Source organism: Dermacentor andersoni, chromosome 8, assembly GCF_023375885.2.
Source record: "Dermacentor andersoni chromosome 8, qqDerAnde1_hic_scaffold, whole genome shotgun sequence".
NCBI lineage: Eukaryota > Metazoa > Arthropoda > Arachnida > Ixodida > Ixodidae > Dermacentor > Dermacentor andersoni.
The window spans coordinates 56850515-56871890 of NC_092821.1; the positions used below are offsets into that span (position 1 = coordinate 56850515).

General features: G+C 45.9%; 1 protein-coding gene across 6 annotated transcripts in view; it reads right to left on the minus strand.

Annotated features, from left to right (window-relative positions):
* The window catches only part of LOC126526347 (uncharacterized), a 185398-nt gene that overhangs the window by 116127 nt on the left and 47895 nt on the right, over positions 1-21376 (minus strand). For all 6 annotated transcript variants that reach the window (XM_072289687.1, XM_072289689.1, XM_072289686.1 and 3 more), the window contains one exon: positions 15162-15251. In XM_072289687.1, the coding sequence (XP_072145788.1) occupies positions 15162-15251 (90 nt within the window). The remainder of the gene's footprint in view (positions 1-15161; positions 15252-21376) is intronic.

Genomic DNA, 21376 nt, shown 5'->3' on the forward strand with positions numbered 1-21376 from the left:
AGAGCGTTTACAGTGCAAAGGCGGGCCAGCACTGACCTGCATCGAGAAGCAAAGATAGATTTGGAACGCCCGCATCGTAGCCGCTCTTTCCTGCCCACTGAAGACGAACGATGAGAGCCCGGTCTTTAAAGGCACTTGATCTAAAGCCCCTGAAACTTCGTAAAGTAGTGCCACTCTCCTCCTCCGCCTTCACTCCTCCTCGTTTCTCCTCTCTTTCACGCTCCTTCCTCGACCATGGCGCCGCCTACGATGCTCGAGCGCAGCAGACGACCTTTCGCAGAGTGAATGCACGCTAGCAAGACAGTGCTCTTTAGTCGTTCACGTTGGCTTTCCAGCTCCACGTAACTTCGTGTACAGCATAGAATTTCTAGTCGGATGCTTATACAAATTCGGTAACGGCGGCTTCTGCTTCATTTTTTTATAACCATTTCTTCTGAACTATCTGAAGGAGTGCTAACGCTGTGCGTTGACGACTGCGAATGTATCGCGTGCCCTACAATTAGGTACGCAACATTTGTCAAGGGCGTGTAGCAAGATCTTGTTGCGAATAGTTGTAAATAACGCGTTTACTATCGAATGACAACCTCTTGGCTTCCAGCAAGCCCTCAGCCTAAAGAATCCGCGCCGCCCTTACCACGTGAATTCGCGGCGGGTATCAGCTATGACGTACAAAGGCTGACCGAGATCACTGCTCTGGAGGTTCGAAAGTGTATCACAAGCTACAGTGCCGCCAATGTGCGTGCTTGCCAATCTAAGCGAGCGCAAAGCCTCAGAGGTGGGCGCTGGTGCTATTATGTTTCTCGTGTCTCAACGCCGACAGAAATACCGCGGCCGATCATCGAGTCGGAACTGTGCGTACACAAGAAAATAAAATGAGTTTTTAGCATTCGTGCGCGAAGCGGGAGCTCGATAACAATGCTTGACTCAATCTCAAACAAGACCACTGTGGCCTTCAGTAATTTTTTCAGGTTAATGACTTATCACGAATAACACTTCATCGTGCGTTGGTTCGTCCGTTTACTAAGTGACGTACTTGTCGCGAACCGAGTTGCACTGAGGTGTATGCATTGAGGACGGTTGCACTCCCTTCGAAGTAACATTTGCGAGACATGACTTTATTAGTGAAGTCATGATTGTGCAAAGAATCCCCCCGCCATGACGCGGCCGAAATTGCGGCAAGTGAAATGATGTTTTATCCATAGGTTAAAATGATATGAAACGGCATTCGAGTTGCAAGTTAACAGTTTATTTTCACATAGGTACATTACAGATTTGCCTTTGCAGTCACAAGTCCGTGTGCACCATTTATTGTCTCATTGCGTAAATAAACGCACCAGCCTAAGCGCCCTACAGCAAGCGCGTCTCAATTAGGCATAGTGACTGCAGAAACTAATAGTGGCATAGACGAGCAAGCGAACGACTATATGAGCGCGCGAACTAAACGAGCGAGCAAACGACTAAACGAGCGAGCAAACAAGTAAACGAGCGAGCAAACAAGTAAACGAGCGTGCGAACGAACGAGCAAACGACTAAGCACGAACGACGACTAAACCAGCCAGGGAACGGGCGGGCGACCGCACGTTTTCTTTGCGAGTGCTCCACCGCCGCATTATAAGCTTCGCAAACTGTAAAGCTCACGCGAATTAGCACATACGTCTCAATTACCTATGATGCGGTCGCTCGACGACGAACGCACCGCGCAACACGGTTTCGGGACAGCACGCACGCTTTTCATCGGTGCGTCTGTATCGCAAATCCACCGGGCGACCGTCAACGAGGAACACGAACAAATGTGGCAAACAAAGCTAGTCTATCTAAAGAAGGCTAGTAAGGAACCACAAAAGGCAGAGAGTTGCTCTCTTGAGGCGCTTTCATGATCGAGACTGAAATTTTATCAAAAGGACTGCGCTGAATCTTAAAAATTTCGTAATCACGTCAATGCACGCAATCTCGCGTGCCCGCGAACTCAAGCCGGTTGGCGTTCAAAACGATTAAGCGCACCAAATATGACTAACACGACCACGTAGTGAGCATATAAGCAAAGCAGACGTTGCGTAAAAATCATGTAAAGCGTGCGTACAAATGACAACATGCACAGTGAACTGTGCAATATCTACTACGGTATTGCCCGCAGAACAATACGCAAGCCTGGCACATACAATACTGAGAGAGCCACAACTTACATCACATAGTCACGCGGAGGAAGTTGGTCGGAAGTTCTCCCTCCTGATTCGGTAAGCCACGTCTTTCTTCTTAACCCGTTGCGCTTACCGGACAGTATCGCGAACATATTCTTGCCTTTGCTAAAGCTATATTGGCATCCAAACGCGCAGCAGGTCACGGTAACAGAAAGTGACGTGAAGCGACGTCGCACTTGCCACAAAACATCCTTCAAGGCGTTCACAAGATCAAAACAACACAGAATAGGAACGGAAGGTATGCCGCCAACAAGCGCCGCTTCTCGAGCAAAGATGGCACTGAAGCGCGACTGTAAACAAACGAGGCCGGCGCAAGGGGCCACGTGATGCCATTAGGCCAATAACGACGCGGCGTCGGCTTCGGCCAGAGCGCTGGAGGAGGAGGCGGCATTCTTCAAAGCGTGGCACTACTTTACGAAGTTTAAGGGGCTTTAAGTTGATCCGATGATGTCAGGGACGATGGCGATGCCGGATCCATGGGAAAAGAGGTGACGGTCCAAGCATTGTCCTTCGACGAGGCCGGGCAACATTGTTCTGGCTGCAGCACTGGGCTGCGCAGGCGTAAGCGGCAGCAAATGTCTGATGACGCATCAGGCTGTGGTTGTGGCTTGCCGCGGACGCACATCGATACCATCTGCATCGAGAAGCAAAGATAGATTTGGAACGCCCGCATCGTAGCCGCTCTTTCCTGCCCACTGAAGACGAACGATGAGAGCCCGGTCTTTAAAGGCAGTTGATCCGATGATGTCAGGGACGATGGCGATGCCGGATCCATGGGAACAGAGGTGACGGTCCAAGCATTGTCCTTCGACGAGGCCGGGCAACATTTTTCTGGCTTCAGCACTGGGCTGCGCAGGCGTAAGCGGCAGCAAATGTCTGATGACTCATCAGGCTGTGGTTGTGGCTTGCCGGGGACGCACATCGATACCATCTGCATCGAGAAGCAAAGATAGATTTGGAACGCCCGCATCGTAGCCGCTCTTTCCTGCCCACTGAAGACCAACGATGAGAGCCCGGTCTTTAAAGGCAGTTGATCCGATGATGTCAGGGACGATGGCGATGCCGGATCCATGGGAAAAGAGGTGACGGTCCAAGCGTTGTCCTTCGATGAGGCCCGGCAACATTTTTCTGGCTTCAGCACTGGGCTGCGCAGGCGTAAGCGGCAGCAAATGCCTGATGACGCATCAGGCTGTGGTTGTGGCATGCCGGGGACGCACATCGATACCATCTGCATCGAGAAGCAAAGATAGATTTGGAACGCCCGCATCGTAGCCGCTCTTTCCTGCCCACTGAAGACCAACGATGAGAGCCCGGTCTTTAAAGGCAGTTGATCCGATGATGTCAGGGACGATGGCGATGCCGGATCCATGGGAAAAGAGGTGACGGTCCAAGCGTTGTCCTTCGATGAGGCCCGGCAACATTGTTCAGGCTGCAGCACTGGGCTGCGCAGGGGTAAGCGGCACCAAATGTCTGATGACGCATCAGGCTGTGGTTGTGGCTTGCCGGGGACGCGCATCGATACCATCTGCATCGAGAAGCAAAGATAGATTTGGAACGCCCGCATTGTAGCCGCTCTTTCCTGCCCACTGAAGACCAACGATGAGAGCCCGGTCTTTAAAGGCAGTTGATCCGATGATGTCAGGGACGATGGCGATGCCGGATCCATGGGAAAAGAGGTGACGGTCCAAGCGTTGTCCTTCGATGAGGCCGGGCAACATTGTCTGGCTGCAGCACTGGGCTGCGCAGGGGTAAGCGGCACCAAATGTCCGATGAGCATCAGGCTGTCGCTGTGGCTTGCCGGGGACGCGCATCGATACCATCTGCATCGAGAAGCAAAGAGATTTGGAACGCCCGCATCGTAGCCGCTCTTTCCTCCCCACTGAAGACCAACGATGAGAGCCCGGTCTTTAAAGGCAGTTGATCCGATGATGTCAGGGACGATGGCGATGCCGGATCCATGGGAAAAGAGGTGACGGTCAAAGCGTTGTCCTTCGATGAGGCCGGGCAACATTGTTCTGGCTGCAGCACTGGGCTGCGCAGGCGTAAGCGGCAGCAAATGTCTGATGACGCATCAGGCTGTGGCTGTGGCTTGCCGGGGACGCACATCGATACCATCTGCATCGAGAAGCAAAGATAGATTTGGAACGCCCGCATCGTAGCCGCTCTTTCCTGCCCACTGAAGACCAACGATGAGAGCCCGGTCTTTAAAGGCAGTTGATCCGATGATGTCAGGGACGATGGCGATGCCGGATCCATGGGAAAAGAGGTGACGGTCCAAGCGTTGTCCTTCGATGAGGCCCGGCAACATTGTTCAGGCTGCAGCACTGGGCTGCGCAGGGGTAAGTGGCACCAAATGTCTGATGACGCATGAATACTTTGTTTAGCGCAAAACGACAGAGACAAGAAAGACGACAGGACAAGGCGCTACTGGCCAACTGGTCATTGATTCCATTTGTTACAAAAAAAATCAGTTCCAAAACGAGGAGCAATCCCTACTGTCACTTTTCTAAAAGACGAAGCCACAAGTTTCATAGCAGATCCCAATCCCCCACAGTGGGTGTGCGCCATCGCATAAGGAATACCATACCATACCATACCATAGCAGATCGACACTGCTGGTTGTTGTTGTTGTTGTTGTTGTAGCCTGTGGCACGTGTGGCTCCTACCCACGATGGGGGATTGGCCAAGAAATGGGTGGACTGCTGGTTATTAGAAAAACAAATACTAGAACAAGACAGAAACTTTCTCTTTGCCGACTACTTCGTCATTTCCATATGGATGAAGCAAGTGCCACTGCGGCTCTTTATGTAGCTTTTAATTTTCTATTTTAGGATGTTGAGTATAGATTTTATTATCATCTTATTTGATGAACCTACGAGGTCCCACATAAGTATTGAAAGTGTCACATATAAGAGGGAGGCTAAAATAAACTTATAAATGAAGATAAGTTTCAAGAAGAGGACGAGGATGGCGCTAAGGATGACGTGGGTTAACCGAAGACTGAAGAAGATAAAGAAGACGTTCCCAGTGAGGTCAGAAGAGATGCTTGGTGGAGTAGAGAAGAAGTATCCGGTGAGATGGAAAGCGATGATTGGTGGAGAAGAGAAGACGAAGAGAAGGATTACGTGGACTAACAAGAAGGCTATAAAAGGGCGAGGAAGGGCGAGACGCGGGGGGGAAGAACGAAGCAGCGGAGACTCGGCGGGTCAGCGATGGTTCGACCGGAAGAGAGCGACGCCGGCTACTGCTCCGGTGAGCTCGCGTTCTACGGCTTCGCACCGCAGACTTCCTGCCGTTCCTGAGCCCGTTCCGGGGAGTCCACGGAGGACGCTACCACCTGCTACGGCCAGGGGTATCTCCAGCGCTACCGCCACTCTTTCAGGTGGTGCCCCAACGCCAACATCATCGACCAAACCTCCCCGGGCGTTTGGACCTGGAGCGTGTACGACGCAGCCAACGACGCCGCCAGCGACGCCAGCCCTAGAATATCGAACGCCACTCCGACGCCGGCTACGGGACCCATACCACGTCAAATCCGCACCGAACCAGACGTGAGCACGAACGCCAACCACTAACAGTAGAACGCTAGTAGCAGTGTTACCGGGTCGTGTGTACTGATAGCCTTTGTATTTTGTTAGTTTTGTTAGGTTTGTGTGCTGGTGTTTGTGTCGCATTGGTTGTACTAAATGTGCATCTGTGTGGGTACACCTGTCGCCTAGTCCATTCTTTCGGCCAAAGTGTTCTCCGGAGGAGATCCGTGACAAAGTGAAGTGGCGAGCCAGCCAGGATTCATTTCCTTGTGTCTTTTTTCTTTGTCTCGGATCTTTCCGATCTCTTGACGGCAGAATGTATGGATTTGGCAAAAACGCTAGAACTTGCGCTTAAGCTAGGGTTAAGCAAGGAAGAGGCGATGCGTCTCTGGGACGAGGAGAAAGAAGAAGCAAAAAGGCAGTGAGAGGAAAGGGCGCAAGCACGCGCAGATGCTCGCGAGGCAGAACAGGAGAAAAGGAAGATGGAACAGGAGAAGGAGTTCCTTTTGTGCAAACAGGCGCATATCGTAGGGAGGCTATGATGGGATCACAGACGATGATCAGCGTTCCTTAGCGGGTACCGAATCCCCTGGACCAGCCAAAGTTTGTCCAAGAAAGTTGATGGCTCCTTTTGATGACAAAAGAGATGATTTGAACGCGTATCTGCAACGATTCGAGCGGATAGCTTTGGGGCAAGGCTGGGAGCATAGTGAATGGGCCACGGCATTGAGTATGTGCTTAGTCGGGGAGGCGCTGAATGTGTTTGGTAGGATGCCGGCGGCTGAGTCCATGGACTACGAGAGGGTTAAGAAGGCATTCCTCCAAAGATTCAGGCTTACGGCAGAAGGTTTTCGGCAGAGATTTCGCACCGCGAAACCCGTGGATTCTGAAACCGTTAAGCAGTTTTCCTGCAGGCTGACCAACTATTTCGATAGGTGGATCGATATGTCCAACACGGGAAAGAGTTTTGAAGGGGTGCGTGACAAGCTGGTGACAGAGCAATTTTTAGCATGTTGCAGCTCAAAGCTGGCACTATTCTTGAAAGAAAGGAAGTTGTGTTGATTAGAAGAGTTTGCCGACACTACAGGCCAATTCCTCGAGGCTCAGAGGCTGAGAAATATGAGTAAGCGGAGGGAGGAGACACAGAAGGTCCCAGAGACAGATGCTGCAAAACCAAGAGCATATGGCACTGCATCTAAGGCGCTAGTAAGGTGTTTTCTCTGCGGCAAGGTGGGACACCGTGCAGCTGACTGTCGGACCAGTGACGTTGCTCAAAACACAAAGGCTGTGTGTCAGAGTTGTAAGAGGAGAGGACACACTGTGGATGAGTGTCGGTATAGAACGCCAGACCAAGCTGCATGCGTTGTCGACTCTCGAGCAGAACTTGTCACACCACCTGAAGTTCCACAGCAAGGAGAACAAACGCCACTGGGAAATGAGGTGGTGAATGGAGCACCCAAGTCAAAAGCAGCAATGCCGGTGGTGGTTGGGCAAATAGGGGATCGTCCTGTTCTGGTGCTTAGGGACAGCGGAGCCAACGCAGTTTTGGTTCGGAGAAGCCTGGTGAAGGACGAGGATTTTACAGTGGAAACGTCGGCCGTCACTCTTGTAGATAGCACAGTAACGTACCTTCCTGAAGCCAGGATTCTAGTGTCCACGTCATATTATACCGGACAGGTAGTGGCAAAGTGCGTAGAGCAGCCCATCTACGATCTCATCTTGGGAAACATTACGGGTGCAAGAAGTGTCGACGACCCCGATCCCTAGTGGAGGATGATCGACGTTGAAAAAAACCCAAAGGAGGAAAAGCCCACGACAGCTCAGGCGAGTGATGGGGCAGTCAGTTTCTCGTCGGCAGTGGAGACAAGAACTCAATCGATAGCCAGAGCAATGCAGCGTTTGGAAAGAAAGAAAGAGGGCAAAGACAAGTCCAAAGACAAGATGAGCAAGGGCAAAGACAAGTCTAAAGACAAGAAGAGTAAGAGCAAAAACAAGAAAAGCAAAGGCAAGGATAGTAAAGAGAACAAAAAGAAGGGTTTCTGTCCTTGGCTAAGCAGCAAAGGCAGCAAGAGCAGCAAGAGCACCAAAGAGAAATGGGGAGGCAAGCGCAAATCCAAGAGGGCCAAGAAACGCTCCTCTAAGGAAGGCAGCTCGAGATCCAGAAGCAAAGAGAAGGCTGGCAAGGCTAAGCCCAGCAAGGAGAAGGTGGGCAAAGGAAGCAAGGAGAAGGCGGACAAAGGCAGTAAGGAGGAGTCGAGAAAGGAGCGGGCCTCCAAGAAGCACACAAGGAAAAGAGCAGCAAGGAGAAAAACAACAAGGATAAGCAAAGTAAACAAAAGCAACAAAGCAAGGAAAAACACAACAAGGATAAGCACGGAAGCAAAGAAAAGCATAGCAAAGAGAAGCGGAGTAAGGAGTCCAGTAAGTCCAGTTTAGCCTTGCAAGAATACTCATTTCAGGTGGAATATATTAAAGGCAGGGATAACGTTGGAGCGGACTTCATGAGTAGAGTCCACTGAACAGCTCTAGGTATCTCTGGGAGGTATCTTGTTGTTGCTGCTGTGCTATGTATCTCAGGGACGTATCGTGTTGTTGGTGTTGTTGTGGTTGTAACGTGATTATACAAAGCAGTGTGTTGTGGACATTAGCATGTTTATTAAGGACACCGTGTGGACAACGGCAGTGTTCCGAAAACGGAGTCTGGTTGTGAAGATTAACATGTTTATTAAGGACGCTGTATGGACAACGGCAGTGATGTGTTGGGGTTCCGAAAACACACTTTGGTGGGATGTGTTAGTGGTGTGCTTTTTGTGTGTGCTGGTCATCTTCGATGTGTTGAGTGGTGTGCTGGATCGAGAATCGCCACATTAGATAGTCGGTTGGCTGGATGGCTTGAAGAGGAGGACGACGTCAGCAGTTTTTCAGGGAAGAACTCTTGAGAGAGGGGCCCTTGTCACATATAAGAGGCAGGCTAAAATAAAATTATAAACGAAGAAAAGTTTCAAGAGGAGGACGAGGATGGCGTTAAGGATGACGTGGGTTAACCGAAGACTGACGAAGATAAAGAAGTTCTCAGTGAGGTGACAAGAGATGATTGGTGGAAAAGAGAAGGCGAAGAGAAGGATTACGTGGACTAACAAGAAGGCTATAAAAGGGCGAGGAAGGGCGAGACACGGGGGGGAAGAACGAAGCAGCGGAGACTCGGCGGGTCAGGGACGGTTCGACCGGAAGAGAGCGACTTCGGCTACTGCTCCGGTGAGCTCGCGTTCTACGGCTTCGCACCGCAGACTTCCTGCGGTTCCTGAGCCCATTCCGGGGAGTCCACGGAGCACGCTACCTGCTGCTACGGCCAGGGGCATCTCCAGCGCTGTCGCCACTCTTCTAGGTGGTGCCCCAACGCCAACATCATCGGCCACACCTCCCCGGGCGTTTGGACCTGGAGCGTGTACGACGCAGCCAACGACGCCGCCAGCGACGCCAGCCCTAGAATGTCGAACGCCACTCCGACGCCGGCTACGGGAGCCATACCACGTCAAATGCGCACCAAGCCAGACGTGAGCACGAACGCCAACCACTAACAGTAGAACGCTAGTAGCAGTGTTGCCGGGTCGTGTGTACTGATAGCCTTTGTATTTTGTTAGTTTTGTTAGGTTTGTGTGCTGGTGTTTGTGTCGCGTTGGTTGTATTAAATGTGCATGTGTGTGGGTACACCTGTCGCCTAGTCCATTCTTTCGGCCAGAGTGGTCTCCGGAGGAGGTCCGTGACACAAGAAACGTTATGGCGTTTTACCTGCAAAACCACGATATGATTACAAATCAAGCCATAGTGAAGAACTTCGGAATGATTTGGACCATATCGCGTTCTTTAACGTGCATATATATCTAAGTACAGGAGTGTATTCGCAGTCCGCCGCATTGAAAGGCGGGTGGAGGGAGCAGGATTCGATTATGTATTCCATCACTGAGGCAATACTGTACACTCAGTTTTTTTTTATTTAGTCTTATTGCATATCTTAAAAACATTATTTCATCTACACTTTTAACCACGTAGCACATTTGCACAGCTTGAAAGTCTGCTTCATGAACAACTGCCCCGGAGCAGTTCTCGCGCCCTCGACAACTAAACGGCACTCGCAAGTTCAGTCGTAGCTTAGCGATTTTCGAGATGTTCAGGAATTTTCAAGAATGTTCGGTGGGGCTTCTGAGAAACACATTCTGTTTGCAACCACTCATGGAAAAGAAACTGCTTAGTTATGGGCGAGGAGCCCATGTAATCTAGGACGGTACATTATGGCAACCTACCGAATAGTGCTGTATCTTTGAGTCTTTCCTCGAAACTATGCGCTCTTGACAAATCTTTGAAGTGGATTTGGTGAGACGACAATGCTTGCAGTAGTCTCGTGTTTGCAAATGTTTCGCGTGCTCTGTGGACAGCGCCGACGCTATAGTCTTGCTTGCAAATTCTCTGCCGTTCATTTTGAGTACCAGCCGACGTGCTCATTTCTGAGGCATAAGTTTTAAATTACCAGTAGAAAACACTGTACGGAAAATTAAGACGCGGCACTAAGTGAAACAAGAACATTTCGCTTAAGACAAAATAAATGCTCTATGCTAGTTATCGTTAAATGGTACAGGTCAATTGATCATTCGACATTGTGAAGTGCATCTCAAGACGGAAACTACACATATTATTGCCGCTGTTTACAATATTCGAAGAACGCAGCAAAATCACAATACTTAAGTACATTTATTCTTAGTATACGATGCATCCCCGGTTATTGCAGTGAATATTGTCATCGTACCGGTGATCATCGTAGTGGTTGAACAATTTTGATTTTCAATGATATTCTCAAAACAAGCCACAGTGATTATCATTTGAATTTCGATAAGTGCTAATCTGTCTAGTTCCAAATTATTTCCCCGGCACATTGTGAAATCGACGAAAAACATTGTCTGGCCTGTGTATATCGTTCGCCTTCTTCTACCCTTTCAATTTCTGTGAAACTTTTACTCACTTCCTTAGCAAGCTTAGCCTCGAGTGTCGAAATGTATTATTCGTGGCCGACGTGAATTTAAATTCACTTGATTCGTCAAGCCGTAGTAACGTTGAATACATTACTTGTATTTATAGCCACGGGTATTAATATTTATTTTCTGTTCCAAGACGCTGCACTGATCATGGATCACAGTAGTTAACTGATCACATCCTCTCGAACTTCGTTGACGCCATTCAAGTAGGCGTGAGCAAAACTTATGTAACAGATCACTTTGCCGTGTTACTCTATTTTGTAAGCCTCCCCATTCATAGGAGCGCATCACGTGAGAGGCGTCTTTTTTATTCTAACAGTTATCGTTAGCGCATTGCCCAAAGAGACTAGTCAAATGTATAGGCTGGTGCTAATCAAGACGCGATGTTAATCAGGTTTTACTACGTTATTTGTTCAGCTGTTGAGCGTTGAACTATAATGTAATCTTCAAACAGACGTTACATTGCACCACGCAACCGTTGGCTGCACAATTCACTCATACAGTTCATTCGCAGGAAACGCCATATTCATAAGACCAAACATCAACCGTTCAATGAATACTTAGAATTGTGCTGGGGAGGTACTCCAACAAAGCTTTGCTTTTAAAAAAAGCTTAACGAAATTATTTTTTATTATACCTTCCACTCAGGAAAATAACATTAAGAAAAAGAGCCAGCTTTTCAACAGATACTTAAATTCCACCAAGTCGAATAGCAAAGTTATTTCTGTTCGTCTTAAGAACACTGTCCTCAATATGCCCAAAGACTTAGTCAATGCTTCTTTTTCCAAAATACAACCATCCACTTGCAGTTCTACCGTCTCAGTCCCTTCGTGTTATACACCTGTATTTTGACATAACTCCCGATCGACTTCTCCTTTCCCTACCTGTGCGTCCGAGCTTTTGCCACTTTCCTCAGAATTAAAATTTATAGTGACGTTTCACTTCGTGCGTTCGGGCCAAGCGCTAGCGTATCGGTACTTTTGTGTAGTTTCTAAGCTGCGCCACCTTGCATAACGTACCCGTATTATCGCAAGCCACGTAGCGCGTTCTACCGGAGCCTACCGGGCCCGCACCTCCGGCTGGTCGTATTCAGCTCGTGCCCGGCGCGTGCAGACGACTTCGGGCTCGTAGACCTGCGCTCCGCCTGCCCCCGCTCGCGTTGCTGCTCCACCCTCGGTTGGTGCTCACCCTCTCGTGGTGCGCACTTCCTTTCTCCCCCTCTAAGCGCCCTCCTCCTCCGGCCCTCTCGTATCTCTCTCCCAGCTCGTTGGCCTCCGACTCGACGATTTCATAGAAGGTGTGTGTACGCTTTCGCGTTAAAGCTACCCGACCTCGGTTAGACAATGATCATTCAAACCATACTAATTGCATAAGCTCCTTTGTTGCCACTAGTTCAACCGCTGCTTCAAAAATGGCATCTAACTATAAATTTCAGTCTCCAAAATTAGTAGCTGCTTGTGAGAAATGTGTCCTACTGAGTGTAGACGCAGATAGGCACATATCTGAGCCTCCTTTAAAAGATAAAGTCTTGTAAAAACTAATATAACTCTGACTATCGAAAAATTTCGGTATGTTAGGTATACTCTCTTTATGCCAATTTCGCTTCAGAGCAGGTCTTTCTACGAATACAACAGTTACATGCTTCACTAACAAAATCCATTGATAGTGGTAACCTCGCAGGTTTTCTTTTTGTTGCCTTCTCAAAAGCCTCTGATAGCATTGATCATTTAGGTATTTCTTGATCAATTATAGTACTAAAGCGTAACTGGTCCTGCACTGACACTTTTACAGAGTTTTCTCCTTAATAGGTTTCGGGTCATTTCTATTTATAAATATAAATCTGATCCTGTCCTATTAATGGGAGTATTTCACAAGCTTTGGTCTGAGGTCCCTTGTTATGTTTAGTATACAATTATGACTTACCATTTGTTCTAAAATATTCTTCGTGCTTAGTTTACGCCCTAGACATGACTATCATTTCTAATCATTTTGATATTGCGAATCGCGTCTCTAACAAGCAAGCTGACTTTACCACTCGTAAATAGTGGTGAAATTCTGAACTCGTTTATTAAAGACTAACTTTGTGCTTTTTCTTTCACCCAACAAAAAACTACAAACTATTCCCGGCCTCTATATCAAATCTGCAGTCATTTCTTTAAACGTACATTTTTCCGTTCTAGTTCGTATGTTTGAATTATGAAGGAACAGCACCAACTAAGAGATCACGATAGACAGAACTACACAGGACAAGCGCCAGTCGTCTTCTCTGAAGAAGGACAAGAAGCCCCCGGAAAGAATGGTGAGGGTAATCGGAGACGTTGACCTTTCCAACGATGTCAGGTATGTGTTGAAAAAAATATGCACCATCTAGCGCAAATGAATGTTGTCCTGAACCTATTTCGTATAGCTGAGATCTATTTGATATTTCACCGCCATAATCACACATGTTTAAATATTCCATACGGGATTAGGTCATCGTTGAAATATCAAATGTGTTTTTGCATAAGGATTTAATTGCGTGGTATCATCCACTCATGCATACACACATAATGTTACAACATCAGATCTTGGAGAAGTATATATTCAGTTCACATTTGGCCTCTCAAGAAATTAGAAAAGCAAGCTGTGCACCTTATTACTACCGCTACCGATTGTCTTCATCTCATCATATTTTCATGCATCTAAATATACTGCCTAACTCTGACCTATATACTTACGGTATTTGTGTTTTATTTATTTGGCTTTTCATGGAACAGTGACAGTCATCATTTTCCTCGTTTTTATGCTATTTAATCCTTATATCACAAGATTTACTATCCGTAAAGATCATTTTGTGCCTTAAATACGTACTAACCATAGGAAAATCGCCACTGTTTCCTTATAGATTTCATTATGAAATTCACTTACGCCTGGCGTAAAAGAAATATTATCTATTAAAACGTTTAGGCGATAGATAAAAATATTTTTTTTTTCGATATATAACTGTTACGTACAAATATATTCGTTCACGGTGCGCGTTTTATTAGAATTCTCACGTTAAGAAAAAAATGTTTGATGCTGTGTTCGCTACCTATATCATCTTCAACTTTCTTGTTACGTGTTCACAATGACAACTTTAGCGTATTAACGTAGGGTGCCCCATGTGCGACTTGTAATCTTCGGACTACTTCTGCATAGTTCATTTTGGACCACTCTTATTACAGAGAAACAGCCCATGACTGGGATCCGAGATTTGATGGAGTCCGCGTAGAAAAACTCTTCCCTAAAAAGAGAGCGTGAACGAAAAGAGAGCGCGAAAAGAGCGCACTTCTGTCTGAAACGCCTCTCCGTCGCCGTTGTGTCTCTGTGAATGCATGAAGTAGTGCATGGCATAGTCTGTGCGTGAGAAGTAAATTTCGGAAGCGTTTTTCATGCTTAAAAATGACCCGCGAAACCACGTCAGTAGACGTTCTGTGGCGCTGGCAGAATCAGCTTTAAATTCATAAACGGATATTTGATCTAGCCATACTTGTCACTATTAAATCAGACGTGAGTACCTTGGCTTCTTTTTCGTCTTTCACTTCGTGTTATCTATTTATATTTGGTACCCGTCGTGTATATATTTGAGGTTTGATAGCGAACAATGAACACTTGAAAGTTCGCGCACGTGTCTGTCTGTCTCTTTTTTGCCCTTCGTAAAACAGTATATTGCAGCAAGCAGGAAGATACCATACCAACTGGCCCCAGTCGAAGTTTTATTGTACGTCAGCGACGAGCTAGAGCTGACGACGCATATCGCGACGCCGAGAACGCCGCAAAGTGACGACGCCCCGAGGTCGCGGTGTGGGAATTCGACCGCGCCTACGCGAGGTTCCAAAGAGACTTTCTCGATCGCAAATTCCGATCAAGCTGCTGAGTATGTGATCGCCTATGGTTCCATAACGACCTCTCGGAGATGAGCGGCATACGGTTGGAAGAGCGACGGCTGAAAGCGGTAGATGTGCTTATGTGGTGCTTTCCTGGCGAGAACGTTGGGGAGTTTCCATTCTGCGGCACGTGTAAGGAGCCGCTGACAAAGGGCAACGTGCCTCGGTTCAGTACAACGCCTGTACAGAGGCTCTGCTAATGGGTGCGCTTCCATGTTTCTCGACGACTAACGGTTACGTGTATCCGCATGTTCCGGCGCATCTGCCGAAGCTCAGCGCCGATCGGATCAGCTTCGCTGTTGATCCACCTTCACGGAGTGGAATGGCACATGATTTTTTTACCACTAGAAAAGATTGGTTGAAGAGGAGGATTTAGGATGTGTCTTTCAATACCAGAAATATGCGTTTTTACAATCTTAATTCGGTATTTCACAAAACGTTGTAGTAAATCTACTATTACAAAATCAATGTCTGGCTACTTTTAGATAATGAAACTCTTACCCGGTGACTCTGTTCCAACGATGAAGCACCCCTTATTGGCATACAAAGTAATGTAGCTTCCAGATAACTTCGGCTGTTCTAGAGCATTACCTGGAAAATTTAAACAGAAGATTATCATATTTAGATACATGGATCAGCAGTACCTTATTTCCATGGTTCTTAAAACATTTACAATCTCCTATCATTTTCGATCATAAATGAGCGTAATACGAAACCACGACATCATCTGATGTCAAGTGCTACGTTTGCTAGGTTGCTATCTTGCGTTCCGGATGTTGCAAAATGGAAATTGCTACGCACGAAACTTATTGCATAAGTAACAATTTTCTTATAACTTTCATCGTACTTAACTTGCAAGGTAAAGTGCACCAAGTGCAGTAAATTGGTGTCATTCCATCAACAATTTTAAAACCCAATTTGAGCTCCATGTGCGCAATAAAAAGCTGCTGAAACTTTCAAGCACTGAACAATTAGTAACAAAAGCTGTTGCTCTCAAAACAACAAGTTGTTCCATAGAGAGTGCCTAATGCAGGTTGCCAATATCTGTGTTTATCCAACTTCTAGCCTGCATGCTTGAACATTTTCTCTACATCACGTTATGGCGCAGTTGTGCCCCTACAAATGTCAGATGACAGCTTCAACATGGCAGCTTGAGGCTGTTGCACATGCACAAAATAAAACAGATGTCGTAAACGCACATGAACCTATCAACAGACACCATACACATTCGGACTTCTAAAAAATTGTTTAAAAAGCATTCAATGTCAAGAAGTTTTTAAATGAGATAACTATATGTCGGGATGCGATGGCTTCATTGGCAGGTGCGCCATCTGCCGGGCATGAAGCGCTGTTTAACGAGCAGTTACTTGAACGCGACAAAGTTGGCTCTGTAGTGAGAAGCCTGTCACAAAGCACTCGCTCGTCTGCTACTGCGGCTATTTCACAATAGAACTACGGCAAATATATGGCTGCATTTACTCTGTAAACTGTCAGTGCTTTCGCATGGCAAACAGTGAAAAAAAGTTGTAATTGCAGCGGACCTGTGTCACCTGCGAAGATCGCGCACTTGCATTGTCCATCATCTTTTAAAATTTCCAGTATGAGACAGAAAAATAACTACCTACAAGCGCTGTTTATGAGGAAATGGCAAGAGAAATGAAACAGCAGTTTTCTATAACACCAACGAACGGGGCACAGAAAATGTAACTGCTATAAATGACCAGACCGAATGACGCACTAATACATGCTATCCCGCCACATTAGTGCCTTCTTTAGAAAAAGCGCAATTGGCCTCACGTGATATTGGCTTTTTGTACACAAATATACGAAGTGTTCTCCCAAAAACTGTCCCACTGTCTTCATTGATAGATTCCTGTTCAGCTTCCATAGTGGCTCTTACCGAAACCTGGCTGAATGATACTGTTCCTGACAACTGTATCTTGGTCAGCGGTACAGAATATAATTTTTTTCGTACTGACAGGCTTCAACGAAAGGGAGGCGGTGTTCTTATTGCCATAAAACATGATGTAATGGCCGTTCCCGTTGCTGTTAATTCCTTTCTTGAATGCGTGTTAGTTTCCCTCAAGTGTGGCCCGTCGTCCTTTGTTATCGGTGTATTTTATCGCCCTCCTGATATGACGTGCACGTTTGCGAGCGAATTTCGCAGAGTTTTGGATGATGTGGTCATCCGATTTCCCAGCTCGGTATTAATTATTTTCGGCGACTTCAACTTTCCTTCAATAGACTGGTCAACGCTGACAGTTATGTGCAAAGATACCGAAGCGAACGAATTTCTTACCACTTGCCTTGACCACTCGCTAACACAAGTAATAGATCAACCTACGCGACACTCGGCGACCTCTGCAAATATTCTCGACCTCATCCTTACAAACAATCCTGACCTTTGCTCTGATATCACCCACTTAGATGGCCTTTCTGACCACGCCATTATCACCGGCAACCTCACACGCCCGTTTAACACGCGACAAGCCACCAACAAAAAAATCAGATTCTACAACAGAGCCAACTTTGCTAATATGAATTCCGAATTATCGAATTTTTCAGAGCACTTTATTGACAGGCACCTATCATTCACGGTAGAAGAAAATTGGCTTCTGTTTAAAAACTTCCTCAAAGAACTAATAGAAAAATTCATACCTATCATTACAATAAAAAGCAACCGTACTACTCCCTGGTTCACGCAGCAGCTTCGGCGTTTAAACAATAAAAAAAAGCGACTCTACAGACAGGCCGATAAAAACGTTACGTCGGTTTCTTGGCTGCGTTACAAAGCCTGCGATAAAGAATACCAAACATTACTTAAAACCACACGCCGTCATTTCTTTTGCCATAACCTAACATCTATGCTTAAAAATAACCCTCGAAGATTCTGCCGCATCGTGAATCCCAAACAACATCCTGGTATCACTCTTCATGATAGCAACAACATTTCACTTCCGGAATCACAATGCGCAGAACTTCTAAATGAGACATTCACGGCTGTTTTTACCTGCGAGGACATTACTACCGCACCTATGAAGGATTGTATATCTGACATTGACATGCCAGAAATTGATGTAACCGAAGCGGGCATATTTTCCCTTTTAAGTAAACTGAAAATTTCTTCTACATGTGATCATAATGGTATCAATAACACTATACTGAAAGATACACGCCATGGCATCTGTAGTATTCTGACGGCCCTTTTTTCACAATCTCTCGCGACAGGCACTATCCCCGATGATTGGCGAATAGCCGAGGTAGCACCCTTTTTCAAGTCAGGCGACCGTTCTTTACCATGTAACTACAGACCTATTTCGCTAACAAGTACCATATGCAAGGTCATGGAACACGTCATTCACTCCCAAACTGCCAAATACTTAGAAAGCCACAACATAATATACCAGTATCAACACGGTTTCCGCAAGGGCTACTCTTGTGAAACACAACTTGCAGGGTTTGTTCATGACTTACACTCATCCATTGACGCTGGTTTACAAGTAGATGCAGTTTTCCTTGATTTCTCCAAAGCTTTTGATTGCGTTCCGCACCACAGATTACTTCTCAAACTTGCATGCCTTAACATACACCCTAACGTCCTCGCATGGGTTAAAGATTTTCTTTCCTCCAGGCTCCAGTACACTTCCGCTAACAACTACAATTCTTCTTTTGCCCACGTTACTTCCGGTGTCCCCCAGGGCAGCGTGCTAGGTCCTTTACTTTTCTTAATATATATTAACGATCTTCCTTCTTGCGTAACGTCCCGGGTTCGTCTCTTTGCCGATGATGTCGTAATTTACCGCACAATTTCCTCTGATATCGATCGCCAATGCTTGCAATCTGACCTTGATGCAATTGCCTTACGGTGCTCCAAATGGCTAATGTCGCTTAATATCTCTAAAACCAAGTTCATGACATTTAACGGCCGAAAGTCTCGAATTGAAAACACTTACTTCATTAATAACAGCACGATTGAGTCTTCCACTTCCTACAAATATCTTGGCCTTCATTTCCAGTCTGACCTAACATGGCATCACCATATAAATTTAACCCTGGCAGCTGCTAACCGTACTCTTGGAATACTTAAACGAACCCTCAAGCAAGCGCCACCACTCGCACGAAAACAGGCATATACCACAATCATTCGCCCGAAAATTGAATATGCTGCGGCAATTTGGGATCCCCATCAGGTATATCTAGCCTCTAACCTTGAAGCCCTGCAGAACCGTGCTGCTCGATTTATTTTTTCAGATTATTCTACATTCACCAGCATTACATCTTTAAAAAATCGTGCCGGTTTGCAATCCTTGAGCCTTCGTCGAAAACATTCCCGCTTATCACTATTTCATAAACTTTTCCACCATTCCTCACTTCGTGATGATTTCTTTCAGTCACCGCCGATTATCTTTCCTCGCCGCGATCACCCTAACAAAGTAAAACGCATTTTGTGTCGGTCATTAACTTTCGCTCAATCCTTCGTACCACGCACTATCATCGATTGGAACGATTTACCCTCATACATAGCCATGGAAACTGACATAGCCAAATTTAAGGAAACAATTTGCACTACTGTGAGAAGCTGCTAAAATGTTGTTTCCTTATTCAGTGTGTTTCCCGGATAATTTTTATGCTGTGTGATGTGCTGCTTGCTCCTGACGTTTTTATGTAACCTTTTTTTTTCTTTCCCTTTTTTTTTTCTTATGTTGACTACACTGACTTGTTGAACGAAAACAAAAAAACGTCTTCTAAATGTTTTTGTTTTTATGTATGCTGTACCTAAATGTACACTTGCTTTTCTAGTACTAGTAAATTTCATAGTCCTTGTCTCCATGAAAATATTAGTTACTTCTGCCATGGTTTCAAGAGTCTTGCGGTTCTCCAGTAAGAAGAGCGCAGCTGACTGTGACAGGTGATGAGGAATTGATTGGTCACACTTGAGTCACAGACTTAAAAAATGTCCATCCCCCCCCCCTATGTAATACCCTCCTTCGAGGGCCTTTAGGGGTATTGTAAATAAATAAATAAATAAAACCCTTCAAGTTTTCAACTCCTGTCTTGTGAAACAAGCATACCCTTGCATTGAGTATCGCCATCCTTACCAGTGTGTTCCTAACACGAACGGCATTGTAATGAAACCCAACCTCATCCTTGCCGCCTATTGTCGTACCTACCCTGGCTTTCGAAATACTGGCCACCTTTCCACAAATTTAAATTCTTGGTTCAACTTCTGTTGAAATCACTAACGGTAAAGTTCCAGGGAAAAGACGGGCAATGCGGGACATGGAAATTCAAGACGATGAGCAAAACGTGAACAAGGTGAATGCAGGAGCCAGCCTTTCGACAAGTGGACTTGTCTTGAAAAAGACAAGTCCACTTGTCGAAACGTTGGCTCCTGCATTCACCTTGTTCACACTTGGCTTAACGGTAAAGTTGCACGATATTACAGTGGCTTGGGTGTACAGCTTGGAACAGATTAACAATGGAATATTACTTCAAAATCCATTGGCGGCGTAGTTGACAAGGTTGCTTTTTGTGCGCTCAACGGGGCGCAATTGTAAAGAAAGTGCTATAAAACTATCAAAATTAACCTGGCACCAAAACCGTGTTTCTATAGTTGGTGGCCTAACATATATTAATGGGAGTGACGACGACGTTGAAAACAATATCTCGGGAGATTCAGCGATTTGAGGAGTTCGTATATAAATTATGCGTTGATGTATGTTTATTACAAGACATGCCATGCGAGCAACACGCCATAGAAAGAGCAGAATTCATAGTCAAAAACATAACTTTGAATCGAAAAATCTATCAATTTTCGAGCGGATGATGCCAATAGGCAAGATCTCGGGTGCCCCAATAGATGAATTTTTATGCAATGGCGTCGAGCTTAACTACATTATCAAGCGTACTAATTTTTAACTTTTCCGAAATTTTTAATATCATATGGCAGGTAGAACAGTACTCGGCGTTGAGATGGATTATTCGAAGAGGGGAGAAGCACTCACTAGTACGATAAATAAAAAGGCATATTCAAATAATTAATAAGAACTCACTAATTAAGGTCAAAAGCGTGGCAGTTTGGGCGAGTTGGTATGTCATGACTGTTTTAGGCTTGTAGCGCAGCTCTTCCTGAGCTGCGCTACAAGCCTAAAACAGTCACTAATTAACTTCTTAATTAATCACTAGCCCATATTGCAAGTTACTAATGGTAACGATTGAGCTTGCCGCACGTATCCACTTGAAATTAATTTCTAGGGTTACTCCAGTTTCGACATTATTTCCCAAGGTAGGAGACGAAATGCATGGATGTTGCAGTTACTTTTGTCCTGCACTGCATAAAAGATAGGTTTGTTAAAAAACGTCAGCGGAACTGCATTTTTACGGAGAGTTTGATGGCAAATATATCCGAACTGTCGTCATTCTCGACATTCTATGCCTTGCAGGCTCACCGGCTACAATTCGTAAATTGCAATACATGCCGTAAAGTAATTCATTCAGATAATAATTAGTGAATGCTTGTAAACTACCTGGACAGGTGTTTTACATTCTTGTGAAAGTAATGTATGCCTCTGTGAATAATCCGGCCCTGGGACTAGAATTCAATTATTGGCAAGAGGCTATCTTGAAAACTCTTGTTAAACTTAAAAATTATCACCTGCATATGAACGGCCGTCTCCGACGTAGAGGCTGAGAACAAGCTTGTATTTGAACACAAC